We start from the raw sequence: 19,556 nt of genomic DNA, 5'->3' as shown, positions 1-19,556 counted from the left end.
GTATTATAAAGCCAATCTTTATCAGTCTATCGCAAATAAGTTGTTGTCTAAATGTCTTCACGGTCAAACCCAAAACTCAAATGAAAGCATAAATCAAATAATTTGGAGTAAGTGCCATAAAAATATTTTTGTTAAGCGCAAGATATTAGAAATTAGGGTTTATTCTGTAATTTTTCAGTTTAATGATGGCACTGGTGCTTTACACACAGTTTTAAATCACTTAAGTATTAAAGACGGTGTATGTTTTCAAATTGGCTCAGATAAAAAAGATAGAATAAGTATTCGAATATCAAAAAAAAAGCATCAGATGATGGTAAAAAGAAAAGAAAGACAATCAGGAAAATTAAGAAAGGATTTATAGACATTCAAAATGAAAAAGAGGTAACAGACCCTTATCATCCTGGTGGGTATTAAACTTTAAATTATGTTTTTGATGAATATTTGTTTTTTTTTCAAAAATGTGTTTTTCTGACTTTTGCTTCAACTTCAAACAATATATTTCATAAAATAATTGTGCTATAGCTCTAAAATTTTCGCTGATTTTCCATTTAACATATAACTATGTCATTATCTAAAATCAAGGTTCTAATAATGTTTTATAGAAATTATGACCCAAAAACTGCAAGGAAACCCCTTATTTATGGTCTAAAAACTATTTTTGTTACAATAAGAGTATTTATTTCAATACTGGTAAAAGTAATTTTTATAATTTTGGTGAATGTTTTTAAGCTATGAATACTGAATATTTAGGCCAAATTTGAAGTTTTTTTGATTAATTGTTCTTAAGTTATTTTATTTATAGGATATACCAAAATTGTATCAAATTTAGGTAAATATTGTATTAAAAAAAGACGTTCCTTTTTTTTTATTAATAAAAGCTTTAGTTTTAGCCCATTAAATATGAAGAACCAAAAAAATATAACAATAACTTTATTGAACGATTTGGGTTTTTTCTAAAGGAACCACCTTAAGAAAGTTTGATTGCTAAATGGATGCAATTTTAAAAATTAAACATTTTTATGTACCATAATATTTGTAATTAAATGGTATTTTCAGCATCACAAAATATTAACGAAATAAAATTTTACTTTTTGAAACGATGATAAAGATAAAACCTTATGTACATAAGTTTTCATTAAATTCATTTCAAATATTCACTTCAACATTATTCATTATTAATTTCACAATATTCATTTCAATATGTTGAAATGAATTCTTTCGAAACAGTTACTTGCGGAACAATCACTTTTGGAAAAAAAAAATTATAAAATAAAAACACATCTTTATGGATGTATTTAATTATGTTTTATGAACCAAAATTTGCTTAATTAACTATGTGACTATGCTATTTTTTTTTTGATATTCATAATTGTCAAATGCATATACAAATTTTTATATATAAACAATGGTATTCATATATATACTTCTAAAATGTCGTTTAAGGAACAAGATATAATTAATGTAAATAACATGAAAAACGCTAACATTTCCAGATTTAAAAAAAAGCTTAATCATATGTAGATAATATAGATGCCCCTATAACTAAGAATAAATTTGTAATCTGTTAACATCGCAAAAAATATATATATAAATATCCGGAAGAAAACAGTAAATGAAAATAAAATGGTCTGGTGAATCAAGAAGCAACCTAACTTTGGTATTTAAAATCTGACCATTAAATAAAATTCAACTATCGAAAAGCAATATTGTGATTTATATTTAGATTTGGAAGAAAATGAAGAAATGGAAGTGGATGACAATAGCTGTATTAATAAAAGGTTTACGTTAAAAAGACAAGATAAAACCAATAACACACGACTTCCGCTCTCTTTATGAGTAGACGTGTTTTTGCATTGCAGATTTTAGTATGTTTTTTTTATTGCAAATATGTGGAAATATCTTGGTTTTGGCAACAACAAAATTATTTTAACGAAATATCAAAACATAGCTTTGTAGAACAGCGTATTTGTTTATGGTTATAGTCAAAATATCTGATGGAATTATTCGTTAACGGATTTTTTTCGCCAGTTTTTTTTTTTCTGTTTTTTTTTTTATTATTTTGGAGAAATTGTTATTATTTTATATTTGACAGTTATTATTTTATATTTGATATTAAATCAACGGAATTATCACGTCATTGCTCAAAGGACAAATTATTGACATAATTGCATTAAACATGAACTAATGATTTATATTAACAATACATATGATTGGCATTAGGGTTCAGACTGTTGTGTTTTTAATTGTAAAGATTAAGTACAATAACACGTTTCAATAATATTGTAATGTAATACCAGAGATGTAATTAAAACATTATTTTTTGTTATTGTATTGCTGTGATGAAAAACAGTTACAATTACTATTGTATTGTTTACAATACATTGAAATCCTAAAACTATTGTATTGTATTGCTATGGTGTAAAACAACTACAATAACTTTTGTATTGTATTGCTGGGATCAAAAACAATTACAATAACTATTCTTTGCGCACTAGAAAATTCAGAAGCGCCCGTGACGCTCGTTTTTAGCAGTCATTAGGCCGGGTGAATAAAAAAAAGCAATTGCTTTTACTCAGTAATTGGGCAGCTTTACGTGAACTTCAGCAACTTTGCTTGAATTTTTATTCACGTAAAGCTGAGCAATTACTCAACGTTTTTGAAGTAAATTTGATGGGTTTTCCTTAAATTTTTGTTTACGTAAATCTGAACAATTACTCCTAAAAAAGATGAGTAAAAACAATTTCCTTATTTACATAATGGGAAAGTCGGGTAGCCCCGGATGGCGGGTAGCCCCGGACACTTGGTGTACAGCTAAAACCAAAGAAGCTATTCGGTATTTAATACCATAAAAATTTCAAGTGATTTTAAGAAATTTGCAAAATATCTGCCCCAATATTCAAAAGCGATTGGATGGCGGAGCAAAATATTGTATGCTAGCATCAAGATAATAGTGTATCATCCTATTTGACTTGCTTATTATCGTATCTAATTTTTTTGTTGACATTTAACAATTTGTTTATTTATGATGAAATTATAAGCAAAATATTTTTTTACAATATTTGTAAAAAGCTCCGGGCAGTTTATCTTATTTATAAATTTAAATTTTTGCAATTTTTTGTTTTTTACATATATATATACATATATATATATATATATATATATATATATATATATATATATATATATATATATATATATATATTTAAACAACTTTAAAAAGTATTCTACACAATAGAGTGCTCAATGTTCTTAAAAGAACAGAGCAATTATATATTAGTAGAAAATCACTTAACGAAATTTTTTTCCATTTAACAGTGTTTCATCAACAAAGATTCATCAGAAATGGATGATCAAATTAATAAAACTTCAATTTATACCAAAAATTAAATTACAGGAAGTTGCAAATGTCTTAAATACTTAAATTTTCACACATTTGTGGAATTTGCTGACACTATTAAAAAAAGAATTCTTTAGAAATGATTACTTATGCTATTTTTTTAAATGTTTTTTTAAAAAGGGTTGTTAGTATTATTTGAACTCATTTATTTTTATAGTTTTTTTTTTTGATTAATCTTTGTTGATAAAACACAGTGTTAAATGGAAATATATATATATATATATATATATATATATATATATATATATATATATATATATATATATATATATATATATATATATATATATATATATATATATATATATATTAAACTAGTTCCAGAAAGTAAAACACTTATTGACGTTTTACAGATATGGCATGTTTCAGATGAATCAACTAACTCTGAAGAAATTTTAAATTATAAAAAAATTGACGCTTATAAAGACAAAAATAATACTTAAAGAAGACCTTTAATTTCAGGAACATGTAAATATTTTTTTGCAATTTTTTATGCAGTTCTAAAAATATTTGCAATTGCAATTTTCTCTCGCGTTAATTGCTGTTGCAATTTTCTCTCGCGTTAAAGATTTTAAAATATTTTTGAAAGAGTCTCTTTTTTAACTTCTTCTATTATATTTAATGCAGCTTAAAGTCCTCATTTTTTGTGACCAAATGATTTCTTACGTATCGAACTTAAATGTTGAACTCTATTTTCACCATAATAAGAAACTTTATAATTGGACCATTCTTTAGATGTTTTCATTCCGATCTTTGCTTTTACGCCAAATGATTTCATATTTGGGCAGGTTGTGCAGCCGAGATTTTTTGAAAACAGAATCAATTATTTTTGGAACAAAACTCTGTTTTTTGCTCTAATTTCCAGCAACTTGGCCAGCTGTAGTTGGTGAAACTGTCTGCAAAAGAAAAATCTGACGCTGTAATTTTGATTCCTTGTGTTTCTTTTGCACTTAATTTGATTTTTTTCTAAAATTGTTTGGAGAGTCAACCGAGAAGAAACTAGTGGTTTTTTTCATACTTAGTTTTGTGTTATTTTGTTTAATTGATATTTTTATATTACAGTCGCAAATAGCGTAAAGTTTGTGTTTTAAAAAATCATTTTAAGGCATTATGAGATGTTCGGACAAACATTGCACAATGGTTTAAGGCTAATAAACTTTCAATCCATGTAGACAAAATAAAATATACCTTATTTCTTAAAAAATCACAACATGAAAAGCTTCCTTTAAAATTACCCGATTTAATTTTAAGTGATATACTAATTAGTAAAAATGATTCAATAAAATTCTTAGGAATTCTTATTGATGAAAATTTATCATGGCTTTCCCATATAAATTATATTCAATCAAAAATTAGTAAAACAATTGGTTTGATGAACCGAATTTGTCCATATGTAACATCAGAAAGTCTGAAACTAGTATATTTCGGCCTAATACATTGTCTCATATTCTATTCCAATATTACATAGGCTAGTACTCAACCAACAAAAGTTAAAGATATATTTTCTCTACAAAAACATGCTTGCAGATTTATATATAAGATATATAAACATGAACGTGCAATACCATTAATCGAAGACATGCAAATGATGAATATATATGAAATATTTACCAACACCTAACTATTATGTATATGAAATATTTACCAACACCTAACTATTAGGTATAAAAGCAAGAACAGATTGATTTCAAAAAACTTTCATGAAAAGTTTACAAAAAATGTAAACAAAAGGTGTTTTCTTAGAATAAACCAATAGAATACTTAAATAAATTGCCAAGAATTAGTATTAAGTATTTTGAATATGGAATATCATACCATGGAACAGAACTATGGAACCTATTCCAAAAAACAAAAAGTTTAAATACGGTAAAATCATTAAACTCCTTTAAGTTTGTAATAAAATATAAAATTTTTAAATCAGATAAATAATTTTCTTGATTTTTCAAAATAAAAATCGAGTTACATTATTTTTAGTTTTTTACTTGTTTAAGAGCCGTTTTTTCTAAGAATCAGGCAAATTCCTGAAACTGTGGAAGTGACCTCCTCCAAATTGCTTGAATTTTTTATATATTGATCAGAATATAGAGAAAACCTGTTAAGGGAAAAAAAAAATTTCAAAAATGTTTCGTTCACTCGGAATCTGGGCTTAAATTTTTGAGATTTTTTAAAAAATTTTTAGAAATTTAGTTTTTGCCACCTTTGAACCCATTTTTTTGGCAAGGCAAAAAGTTGCACATAGCTTTTGTAGTTAATATCAGACGTAACCCAAAAGCTCTCTCCAAAAATATAAAAAAGTTGCGTGACACTGTGCGGCTGGCTAATTATCATAGTTCAAAAGTACAAAATCAATCAGTTTTGTCAACTTTTAATCGGAGTTAATTCTAGCGGCGAAGTGTTGTACACAATTTTTCTTTTAGGATTTGAAATTATCAAAGGTATTGAGTCTAAAAATGCAAAGAAAGTTATGTGATACCTAAGGCCTATTAATATATTAAGGCTTGAAATTGGAAAAAAATGTTTTAGTATACTTACAAAATGAACCATTACGGCAGAGGCGCTTAGTTTTGTAAAAATGTAAACATATCCAACTGTCAATACAAAAAGGTCCTAACATAATAATAAAAAAAATTCGTGTGATTTTGTCACACGCATGATATAACATGAATTAAAAACTGAACAAAAATCTAACATCAAGATAACTATATTGCTAATTAAATAAAACATAAATCAAACATTTAAATGTTTTTCCGTTTAAAAATTAGTTTTTCATTTATTAATAGAGTCATTTACACACATTATCCACCACATCGCACATAATTTCTACTCTGCTGCAGTAAGTTTCTCTAAGAATAATGATATGACTGTATTATAGTCTTCTTCGGATAATGAATAATCGTCACAACCACTGATTAGAAAAGGAGCATTTACTAAACAGATAATTTTATCAGTTTGGTTATTTATCTCCTCGGTAGTAACTGGCCAGCGAAAAGTATTCTTCTCTTGCCCGTTAATCATACAATTAACTCTGATCCCAGTTATAGATACCTAAAAGTATTAGCGCAACATTTAAAATAATATAATAAAGAGTTTATGATTTGTTTAATTTTGCTTACATTCAATAAAACTTGTAAAGTCTTATATAATGTCATTCTGAAATTATTTTTACATTTTATTTATATTCCTTTTATTTTAGAGCACTGTTTTGTAAAACAAAATAAAAACTTGAAACTAATATATACTTTGAATAATATTACCTCCACAATATATCCAATATTCCACTGTTTTTCATATGCAACAGCAACCCAATCATTCACTTTCCATACAAGACAAATTTCTTTTGCAAGATTGGCGATGTCTTCCTCATATTTATTATCATCTTCATTGTCTCCTGCCAGATTAAAGTCATCATTTTCGCCATAAACTTCTTTGTTATCGTTAACCTGACTATTTTCATTATTTTCTGTTGTCGGTTCTACCAGCTTACCTTTTCTTTTCAGGTTACTAAATCTATAACAATATCAATTGTACATATTTTTAAACATATGTAAACAAACACACAAAATTATAACTTTCACCTAAATTTTAATTTCATATTTGTAAAAGAACTATTTAACAGTCAGAAACATAATCTAATTTGCAAAAGTTTTGATAGCAACAATGCCTACCTTGAAAATAAAGATCTTATCTGTTGGCTAGTTACATATTGATCAGGCGGAAGTTCTCTCCTCAGCTGCATGTGAACCTGCTCAGGGCTCATTTTATTACCTGATTCTTCTCCACGAATAAAGTATTTATACAACAGTTCTTTCTGCTGATTTGAAAATCTAAAAGAACTTCGAACTGGTAATGCCCAACCTTGCAATAGAAAAATGTTCATGCAATGTGGTTTGTCTTTTACGGAAGCACTGTTAGAGGATGAAGAAATTGGTATATTTAGTTGTGAAGTAATTTTCATCTTATGAACAAACGAGTTGCGAACTTTATCCAATGATGTTAATGATTTCGGAACTGTATGAAGACCGGATAGCATGTGTTCTTCTAACTCAGCATCGCTTTCAAATGATAAAGTACAATTCATTTCAGTGCAAAATCTTAATGAATATAATTGCCTGTCACTTCTTTTCTGTTTTTCCTTAAGTGACTTGTTACGCTTAATTGAATTATCTGTTTTGCTATATGGCAACAACAACTTAATCGAGGGTTGAATTTTAAGATTTCCATACTCTTGTTCAATTCCCTCACCGATATTGAAATAACGCCACATCTTCATACTTTTCTCACCAAACTCAAATGAGTGATAGTTGCTAATGTTCTTAATCTTTGGTCCAGTAACTACAGTTTTATCATTGCTAATTTGAGCAACTGCTACTTTTGCATCTTTAGCGCCAAAACTATAATGCATAGCCTTGTGTATATCTTCAGCAGTCAAAAGATTATTACCAGAGTCAACGTAACTCCTTAAAATTGTCTTTACAACTGCACTCTCCCTGTCACATTGATCTTTTCCACAACAGGGTTCATTATAATCATATCTCAGCAACTTTATATATCTCTCTTTGCATACATTGTAGATTGCTTCAGCTGAAAGATTTCCCTGATAGCAGCCGGCATTATCAGATTTGGTAAACATTTTCTTGATATGCGGTTGATCAATTCTGAATTGGTCTAAAACTGCAGTGGCTAACGAAACAACATTACCTATTCCCTGATTACACCTATACATTGAAGTAAAGTAAACACGTTTGAATAACTTTCCTGCTATTTTTATGAAGAATATATCCACATGTAAACTCATTCCTTTCTTGCCAAAATACTCTCTTTGGCCCTCTCTGTATCGAACCGGAAGAATTTTCTGGCTTAAAGATTTTTTGACAAAAATCTTTAAGCCAGAAAGCAGTTTCATCGTTTAATTGCTTAAAAGCTTCGATTTTTGCCTTTTTCTGTTGAGAATCTCTCATCAGGTGTTTTATGTAGTTGAATACATCTTTTACAGCAATTTCCAAATCATAAATAGAATCAGCATTGTCAGAATTTTGAATTGTTAGTTCTTTGATCATCTTGATAGCTTTGCACAAATCATAGCAATCGGCACATACCACTTCTGATATCTCTGTGTTGGATTGAAGATTTTTTTCAGATGGATCTGATAAGGCATGTTTTGAGCTATGAGAAGAAATGTTTGAGTCATTGACACTACAATTGGTTTGATAACTTGTTTTCAAATACCTTTTTCCTTTTTCAAGGGCAGCTTCGAGAGATTTAGAACTAAATCTTTGTGCCAATTTTTGTAACGTTTGAAAACCATTCATGCCTGAAGCAGTAACATCATCTAATCCAGCTAAGCTTTTTCGACTTGAAGGTTTTATTGCATGCAATACTTTCCACAAACTTGAATCAGATAATGGTATATAATTGTTTTCACTACAACTTTTTCGATAGAACATGATAGCGTGGCTATATTTTGTCGTCAGTATTGCATGCACTATCTTTTGTTCTTCACCGCTGTCGTATTTTAATTTGGTTATTCCATAAGCAACATCATGCAAAATACCGCTTGTAAATATAAAGTCTAAGAAATGTTCACACTTTGTTTGATCAAGACTAGATCGGACGAATACTTTCTTCTCTGGAAATGCCAACCCTTTATGAGATGCATGCCATTTTCTTGCTGTTTCTATACGATGTTTGGTACACTCAAATGTGTTCATTATAAACTTTTTGGTATACTTGGTATGGTCTAATAATGAGAGGATAACTAACTTTCCCATGGAATCACTTTGCTTATATACTTTCTGAGCACGAATAATTTCAATTGGGAGAGGGCTATTTATTTCATCAACATTTTTACTGTTAAGAAAATCTATAAGTATTTCCTCTTGTCCAGGAGCAACAGCTTCCGCAAATTTTTTCTTTAATAAGTTTTCTAGGCGAACATACTTGCGTTTTAACTTATCTTTAGTAGTATCTTCCAGATATTCGAACTTCCTTTTTAATCTAAATTTTATTGGACTTACATTAAGAACCTCAGTTACACTCTCACGGCTTCTTAGAAATTCGTCCAAAATCTCCTGTGAAACATTAATTTCACCGGGATCAAATTCTTCATCTGGAGTAGCAGGTGTCATATATGTTTGTTCTTGTTGTGTTTGTGTTTCTGTACATAAATTGGTGTTTTCGTTGACTCTAGATAAAGCAGTTTCTTGCTTTAAATGGGTAAAACACAGCATTGCACCAACTGAAAATACTTCATTGTATCGCTTTGACATTGATATGACGACATGTATTGGTGACGCCCTTAAAGCGGGAGATTTTTTTCCTTTTATATTTAGATGGTGAGGATGAAAGCATGTTTTTTGAGGACTCCATGCAATACCAAACGTGTACCGGTGAAAAGCACATATTTGTTCATCCTTTTCAAGATTTCTTTTAAGTCTATTTGCAATAAGTCCATTTTCTTCCCAAATATTATTATCGTTTAATCGCATGACCTAAAAACAATTTTTTAAACAATTATTAAGTGTGTCATTTAAAGCATTGTTTATAATCTGACTCTTCACGAAAAAAGTTTACAAGTTTGAAATACATTGTTGTTATTATTAAAATACAATATTGCAAGAGTGTGATTAATTTAGTGATTATTTATTAAAAGAGTGAGGAGTTAATTAAAAGAGCTATTTTTTTTTGTTTAAAGAACTTTGTCTCAAAATCTTATTGCAGAGAAGTTATAAAGTATGTAATTATAAAAATTATATTACAGTCTGCGTAAGTTTAAAATACATAATTACCTTTAAGTTGATGAGGTGTTTCTTAACATCAACCTCTCCCAGCTGATGAATGTAGAACATTTTGTTTATAATTTTATGTTTTTTAAATGATCCACAATTTCCTTTTGAAAAGCAACAACAGTTTTCATAAAAACATTTGTTTTGTTTCATACTTAACTAAAAACAAGTTCTATTTATGCAGTACCTATTTCTCAATAGCAATGATAAAATATCTACTCTATTTATGCAAATTTTAAAGATCGTTAAAATAAAGTTAAGACATTTTTATGGTAAAGTAAACAACCGCCCACTAACTTGTTTCTCCACAATCGTGATATCAGCGATTCTTCTTCCATTCGATCACCACAAGTTATTTGGTTATGACGTAAATTTAAATAATTCACTTCTGATCATGTATTGTTTTTTATTATTATTTATTTCAATTGTTATGATTTCTATATCATATTCAGAAACGCTTAAATTTTTTCTTAACATTACGTGCAATGTTTTGTGTAATGCTAAATGCTAATTTTGGATGATAGAAATTTTATTGTGAGCGAAAACCTCATCTGTGTGTCCAAAAAAATATCTCTTCGTACTTAATCATTTTTAACAATTTGCACCTTTATTTTTAACTTAATATCTAAAGATCACACGAATTTTTTTTATTATTATGTTAGGACCTTTTTGTATTGACAGTTGGATATGTTTACATTTTTACAAAACTAAGCGCCTCTGCCGTAATGGTTCATTTTGTAAGTATACTAAAACATTTTTTTCCAATTTCAAGCCTTAATATATTAATAGGCCTTAGGTATCACATAACTTTCTTTGCATTTTTAGACTCAATACCTTTGATAATTTCAAATCCTAAAAGAAAAATTGTGTGCAACACTTCGCCGCTAGAATTAACTCCGATTAAAAGTTGACAAAACTGATTGATTTTGTACTTTTGAACTATGATAATTAGCCAGCCGCACAGTGTCACGCAACTTTTTTATATTTTTTGGAGAGAGCTTTTGGGTTACGTCTGATATTAACTACAAAAGCTATGTGCAACTTTTTGCCTTGCCAAAAAAATGGGTTCAAAGGTGGCAAAAACTAAATTTCTAAAAATTTTTAAAAAAATCTCAAAAATTTAAGCCCAGATTCCGAGTGAACGAAACATTTTTGAAAATTTTTTTTTTCCCTAACAGGTTTTTTCTATATTCTGATCAATATATAAAAAATTCAAGCAATTTGGAGGAGGTCACTTCCATTGACTGCCTGATTCTTACAAAAAATGACTCTTAAAGGTAATGTATTAAGGGGCTTGGTGATAAGACCAATTATGTCTTCTTTTTGCCCCTGCTATTTGTATTTATATTATGGTTTACGACTTTAATAAATTTATATGGCATAAAAAATATTTTTTATGCATTTATTATATAACAATACGAATAGCAAAAAAATGTTTATATATATATATATATATAAAGGTGCCGGAACACCATTCCGGTGCGTTCTATAAGAAAAAAAACACTATATATATACATATACATAGTGTTTTTTTTCTTATATATACATATATATATATATATATATATATATATATATATATATATATATATATATATATATATATATATTTATATATATATATGTATATATATATATATATATATATATATATATATATATATATATATATATATATATATATATATATATATATATATACATTTATATATACATTTATATATACTACGGATTGTTGGTCCCAACAAGGTACACACAAGACCAATCCTAAAAAAATGGATTCTGTTATCGTTAGATCAAGAGTATCAAAGGCTATTAGAATGTGTTGGATTAGCACCATCATCTTTAATTAATGATTTTAGCTGGGTTAACATTGATAAATCTTTGAGAGTTAACAGAAGATTGCAATTTAAGCTAATCGATTGAAAGATACGGATTTGCTTTTGAGCGCAAAAAAACTTCAAGAACCAAACAAAAAAAACTTTGTGCTCTTAATATGGCTTTGAAATGTCATAATATCGGTTGTGCTAAATGTTGATTGTAAATTTTTGTTTCATTTTTCAAGATAATATATCAACTGTAAAAATTAGGAAATAAGGAAGGTATTCTTTCATTAGGTATTATGCCTTTTCAGTTTTCAAGTTAAATTAACTTTTTTATTGTAAATTTTATAATACTGAAGAAACAAATAAATTAAAATTAAATTAAATATATATATATATATATATATATATATATATATATATATATATATATATATATATATATATATATATATATATATATATATATATATATATATATATATATATAAATATATATATTTAAACAACTTTAAAAAGTATTCTACACAATAGAGTGCTCAATGTTCTTAAAAGAACAGAGCAATTATATATTAGTAGAAAATCACTTAACAAAAATTTTTTCCATTTTTGTTAAGTGATTTTCTACTAATATATATATATATATATATATATATATATATATATATATATATATATATATATATATATATATATATATATATATATATATATATATATATATATATATATATATATATATATATATAAATATATATATATATATAAATATATATATATATATATATATATATATATATATATATATATATATATATATATATATATATATATATATATATATATATATATATATAGACGCGCATACACACACACATTCACACACACACACACACACACACACACACACACACACACACACACACACACACACACACATACACACAGAAACACACAAAAGATATATGTATAAGTTATTGAAAAACCATTATACAACATTATTTTTATTTAAACAATAAATAATATCATTTTTTTGTTTGTTTTGTTTAACAGTTTAATAAATGTTTTCGATTCTTTACTGTAAGTGAATGTTTCGAAATACTCCTTTCGTAAGGGACTGTAGCAAAAGTTTTTTTTTGAAATAAATCGTTTTGCAAGTTTCTTTTCGCAAGTCGTTATTACGGAATTTAATTTTTGTGATTTTTCATATAACGTTTTATGTTTGGTAAATTTTCACGTCAAACCTTTAATAAATATTCCACTGCATACTTAATTAGATATAAGATGCATTTTATCTAGGTTTTAGTGATAAACATATTTTATAACTTGACATTTCTTCAGGGTATTTTTAGAGATATTTTTTAGGAAAAGTAGATTTTTTTTATTTTTTCATGCTAAAATTTACTTTTAATATTCACCAGTGACCAAATCATCTATTAGGCGTGTGTTATAAAAAGTGTTAGCCCAGCCTAATTGCAATTTATTTAGATTACGTGCAGATTTTATAAACATAATGTGGTATAAATGCTGAAGTTATAAAAATGCCATTTGAATTAAGTAGAAAACTCTTTTAAAGACAACTTAGCCTGCATTTCTAACTTCGAAGTAAAGCTTTTGTATAACTGTTTAAAAACTATATGTATTTTTTTATATAGACTTTTAATTTAACCCTCTTACTTAATATTTTTTTTATAAATTTTATAATTTCCGAGGGTGCAAGCATAAAAGTTGTAGAGAGATGAAGAAGATTTTATAAAAGCTTTTTTATCAGAGGTTTTTTATATTGCTTAAATATCAAACTTTTTTACAAAGTTTATTCAAGATCAATCATAACAAAGTTCGAAAAAAGTTCATAAAAATAAGTCAAACAAAATAATTGGAAATGTTACAAAATATTAATAACCTCAGATGCAATTAAAGTTAATTGAAAAAACCCCTCAAATATCACTTAAACAACAAACTTTAATGTGAACTTTGTGAAACCTAAAAATATTGTCTTAGATGTGATGAGTCGCTGCTTTACTTGGATTTATTTTTATTTTTCAATATGTATCTGACGATAGATTGCCGGAATAATTGCCCGCTAAATGCGCAGATTTTTTTACAGCTGATGTAGGTTATAACAAAAGTATTTAGTTTTGACATATTACTTTAATTATTGTTATTAAAATAAACTTGTTTTATTAACCTGTATAATTTAAAAAAGTCAAGTTAATATACTGTTTATTTTACCTTAGTATTTTTATATCATTCATATAACTTATTTAATCGCACTGTTTTCAACAAACTTTTAGAATTAAATTTTAGTTAAAGTTTTATCTTTGTTGCATTCTTCATTTTTGTAAAAATAAAAAAAAATAAAAAACTTGAAAATTGAGTTATAATAATATAATTGTATATAATTATATTGAATTATATTTAAATATTACTTTTATTGTTATTCTCAAGACTTGTGCTTCATTAAAAACAGTGGCAGCCAAGTTGCCAAGTAAGCTGTAATTAATGCCGTTAAAAAAAGTATACAAAACAAACAGGATATTATTATTTTTATTAGAGATACTTTGATAGAAAAAACTTCTAATTTTCAATACACTGATGTTCTCACTGCAAGAGTAAGTTTTCAAACAAAAGAGGTAAACGTTACAGCGTTTTTTTTTTTTTTTTTTTTTTTAAATGTTTAAATTCTGAAATTTAAAGTAACTTTTTAACTATTTCAAAATTTCAAAATTGTTATTTACCTAATATTTTAAGTAATGCGACAAAATTGCTTTTGTTGGAAAAAATCTTTTCGTTAAAAAAAAAGTTAACGGCTACAGAGTTTAATGAAAGAATCCTGCAATATATTGCACTTCCATTCCATCAAACATGAATGTCCTATATTGCAGCAAAGTTTTATATAGATGACTTCAAGAAAAAAATTAATTGTGAAACTTTTGTTTCTGAAGATGTGAGACATTCCTTTCTTTTTTTTTTATTGCACATTTATTCTCTTTGTTCTTTGATTTCTTTTTCATCTCATCTCCCTTTGTTCTCTTATCTCCCTTTCTCTGCATTTTCAAAATTCGATGAAGTATCACTATATTATTATCCTCTCTTTTTAAAAACAGCTTCCTTATTAAACATAAAAAGTATTTTTTTTAACTTGCAATTGTTTTAAAAATGATTTTAAATCAATAAAAAAGCAGTTTACTTGAGTTATGACATTGTATACTACACAGGTGTGCAAAAAAGTTGTTGATTACGCCGCGAGCCTTAAACTAAGTGCGGAAGAGGCGACAAAAGCTATCAAAGAGGCTTTAAAGTCAGGTTATCGTGCAAACTAGCACAGAAAAAAACATGATAATAATTTTTTTAGAACAATTTTTAGTTGCACATTTTTATTTTTATTTTACTTATTAATGTTATTACTCATAAAATTTTTATTAATGTTATTATTCACATATTTCTTTAAACGTTTTCATAAGATTAAACATGGTTAAAAAAATCTTTAAAGTTTTAACAAATTATTATAAACGTTTAACAAATTATTATAAACGTTATTTTGGTTTTAGGTGCCAACAATGTAGCAGATTACTATAACAAAGCAGCTAAATACCTCAGAGCTCAAATATTATGCGAAAACGTCCTCTCAATTGAGGTAAGCTTACATTTTTTCTTTTTTCACATTTTTTTTATACTACGGAAAGATAAATATATATATATATATATATATATATATATATATATATATATATATATATATATATATATATATATATATATATATATATATATCACAAAGATATATTATCCTACGCAAAATAAATCACAAAATATTAAAAAAAAAAACTCTTTTCAGACATGTGAGAAAGTCCAAAAATTTGCTGATAAATTCAGCGTGTCGTTAAGAGAAATCGATTCAGCTTTACGCCCCGCTGTAGCAGGTGGCATCACTAAAGTTGCAGGTTTTTATAAACATGCTGTTAAATTTATAACAGATAAAGCGACACAAATCCTCGGAGACTAGCCGCCAATGTACAAAAGAAGCATTTGTAAGGGACTATCAGCGTCATTCACAGAGTTCGTTATGTAACCTAAGTATTATTTCTGTTAAATCAATTTTTTAACTTAATTTTTATTTACTTTGATTCTAGAAAACGAAGCCAACGACAAACTTATTTGCACTATTGCTATGCTTGTGAATATCATCACAAAAGATTTGCAGAGTTTGAACAACAACAACAACAAAAACAATAATAAAATCTGTAAAAAAATAAATAACATACAATTTTTTCATTAAAACCTAAACATTGCTTCTGTCTGAACTATTCAGCTATATATAATAAGCTAATAGTTACAATAAATGTTTATTGTGTAGTTTATGGTTACACACGTGACCTAATTCCTCTGAACTTGAACCTCTAATGTGCTTTTGCAGTGCAGCTATATATATAATCCCTTAGCACAATATACTTGAAGATTAAAAAGTTAAACAGTTAATTCTTTCTTTTATTTCAATTCTAAAAATTGCAGTGTATTCCATAAGGTATTGCATATAATTAGTGCAATAAAAAGTTCATCATAGCGCCTAAAATTTTACTTTCTTTAAAAAAAAAAAAAAAAAAAAACTTACTCGGCAAAATTTCAATTTTTTGGCAAGTTCTTCTCAGTAAAACTTGAGTTTTGTCAAATGTTAATGACTTTGGTGAAGTATCATAGATTGATTTATTTTTCAAATTTTGTTGCGAACTATTGTGCAAATAAACATGACATTCTACCCATAATCCTCTATGAAATAAGACTTTCTTAGATTTTGAGACTTCCTCATGCCAATAATTTGTTAATAGTGCAGTGGATGTTAGTGCTATTGCCAGTAAAATTAGTATAAGAGAAAGAATTCGCTGAGCGGTTACTCGAGACACTTTCATTTTAATAAACTGCAGCAACAATGTACATTTATTCTGTCATACATTTTATTATCTTTTTAATATTTGTGTTTGTTTATCTCTTGTTTAGGTGAGACTAAATGAATAGTGTCGACATTTTTATTATACTAAAAAGTATATTAAATCAGTTTATATACTAAACATTTTCAACCTTTTGTTTATTTCAAATATAGGACACATCGTAAAAGTATATTATATTGAAATATATTAAAACATATTATAAAAGATTTTGTATAAAAAATTTTATTCTGTTGAAATGTTTAATAAACATATCAATTATAAATTCTAGAACCATTTAAATATTTATTATCAGTTTCATTAAAAGTTTGTGAAATCAATAAGTTTCAGGCGTTTCAAAATTTTTTTTAATGGTTGAAATCGTAATATTAAAAAAAGTGAACAAAGTTTTGTTATTAAACACTTTTTGTTTGGTCATTCAAACTATTATTTACAATGATTCACTAGAATTTTTATTGGTAGACAAATCCCAGCAAGTTAAAAACGCATTTAAAATTCTTTTATTTTTAGCGCTCCTTTAATTTTCGGCGCCGTTCAAAAAGTTAAAACAAAGCTAAATTTTAAAAAGAAACTTAAAAGTCATGTCAAGAAACTTTTAACTTTTTAAGATTACAAGTTCTACTTTTAGTATATAGGAGGAAGGGGGGGGGGGGGAAGATCAGTTATTTAAAAAAATTAAACTCAAAATTAATAAACGGAGACAGGAGACATTTACTTGACACCTCAGAGTAATAGCTAAGAAAAAAAAAAAAGGTTCCATTAACAATACACAATAATACCAACGAACACTTTTATATATTACATTCTATTTTTTAAAACAGTTAAGGTATTTTGGGTTATCATTAGTATTTAGTTGAAATAGTTTAACACCCTTATTATAGAAAAGTTTAACACTATTTTTGAGAGCACCATGTTAAACAAATATTTAAAATTTGAAAAATGTCGGAGATGCTACAATTTATCAAAACAAGATAATGATCATAATAAAAAATATTACAATTAATATGACGGAAAAAAAGAGTGGAGCTAAATAGAAATAAAATAAAACTTTTCCTTACTTTGTTAAATTCAATTTTTCCCCAACTGTTAAGTAATGAATAATATAGTAAATTTCATTTCATTAAAATTTACAAAGTTAAAATCACATTTTAAAATTAGACTAAAATAAAAACTAAATAAAAAATGAAAGAAAATAAAATATGGCAAACGTCTAAAAAACATACAAAAATTTACTTCAATACTATTAATTATCAATTAAGGTCTGAAGTTTAAGTTTTAAACGGACAGTCAGACCAGAGTCGTCTAGAGGGCGGCGTAGAGGGGTGTCTAGCCCCCTTACGAATTTTATTTGTTGGCAAATTGGAAACTGGAGTCGGAAAAATTTAATCCATAGTTGGCAGACGGCAAATGCTATTCAGACATAAACAATAGGTATTCAGACATGAACAATAGGTATTTAGACATAAACAATGCTCATTTTATTATGTTATAAGAAGTAGAAAAATAGTAAAATCAAATAAAAAGTCATTGTCATTTAAGTATAAAGTGGCAAACAAAATAAATAACATCCTAATATTTAAAAGAACGCTATCCAATACCTAATATTATCAAATTTAATACCAAAATAAATGATAATGCACAAAGGCCAGTTATAAGTTCTATGTACCTTGAGTTGTTACCAACGCTACATTATTTGAAAAAAGTAAATTAGAAGAAGTTTTAATTGAAAATGAAATAAATTTTCCAGATATAACTTTCATTACAGAAACATTGTAGAATGGTACTTCAGCAAGAATCATACCTGGGTATAACCTTGGTCGTTGAGACAACAAGAATACAAGAGCTGACAGAGTCTGAGTTTATGTAAATAACCATATTGATTCGTATGAATTCAATTATGAAGCCAATAAGAATAAAAATGTTGAGCAGATATGATGTATAATTAAAATGAGCAATGAATGCATACTATGTGTTTATGTGATGATTTGGCAAACTGTCAAAGCATAATCAAGTCCATTAAGGAAAGTTACAAACATTTCTCAAGAAATAAAATATAATCTGAGGTTTTAATATGTGGTGATTTCCAGTGGCGGCCGGTGACAATAAACTTTGGTGGGGCCAGCAAATATAAACCAAAAAATATCGCAACGATTCGCTGTCGGTATAACTGATACTTAGGTGTTAGTTAGGAATTTTTTGGTCGCTAGCGTTTTTTGATTGGTTGAGATTGGTGTTAAAAACAATGACTTAAGCATATTATTTATACAAATATTCTGCTCTTCACTGTTTCATAAAAGAAAACAATTAGATTACTTTTTGATTAAACTGATCAATATCCTGTAAATAATCTTTATGTATTGATAGTACAGCTAATGCATTCAACCGATCTTGACCTGTGGATTTCTCAAAAGTGTCTTAACTCTTTTTACAGTACTCAAACACCGTTCAGCATCGGCTGTAGACACAGGTGTGACTAAAACAATCTCTACCAACTTTGATACTTCAGAAAATGTTTCAACCAAGTTATTTTCATGCATAAATTGGGATAATTAATGGTGCCGATATCACTAAAAACAGCATTTTCATATAAAACGGTTCGGACATCAACTTA

At 27.0% G+C, this 19,556-nt stretch overlaps 1 protein-coding gene and 1 pseudogene across 1 annotated transcript in view; one reads left to right on the top strand and one right to left on the bottom strand.

Annotated features, from left to right (window-relative positions):
* LOC136071921 (uncharacterized) overlaps nt 1-17,027 on the bottom strand; it is a 33,333-nt gene extending 16,306 nt beyond the window's left edge. The window contains exon 1 of the mRNA XM_065797739.1: nt 16,615-17,027. Within this exon, the coding sequence (XP_065653811.1) occupies nt 16,615-16,909 (295 nt within the window). The 5' untranslated portion in view covers nt 16,910-17,027. The remainder of the gene's footprint in view (nt 1-16,614) is intronic.
* LOC136079915 (uncharacterized) lies at nt 14,872-16,074 on the top strand (annotated as a pseudogene).
* Nucleotides 17,028-19,556: the final 2,529 nt, after the last annotated feature.

Source organism: Hydra vulgaris, chromosome 05, assembly GCF_038396675.1.
Source record: "Hydra vulgaris chromosome 05, alternate assembly HydraT2T_AEP".
Taxonomy (NCBI): Eukaryota; Metazoa; Cnidaria; class Hydrozoa; order Anthoathecata; family Hydridae; genus Hydra; species Hydra vulgaris.
Note: the sequence above shows the minus strand (reverse complement) of the source record. Positions and strands in the feature narration are given on the sequence as shown.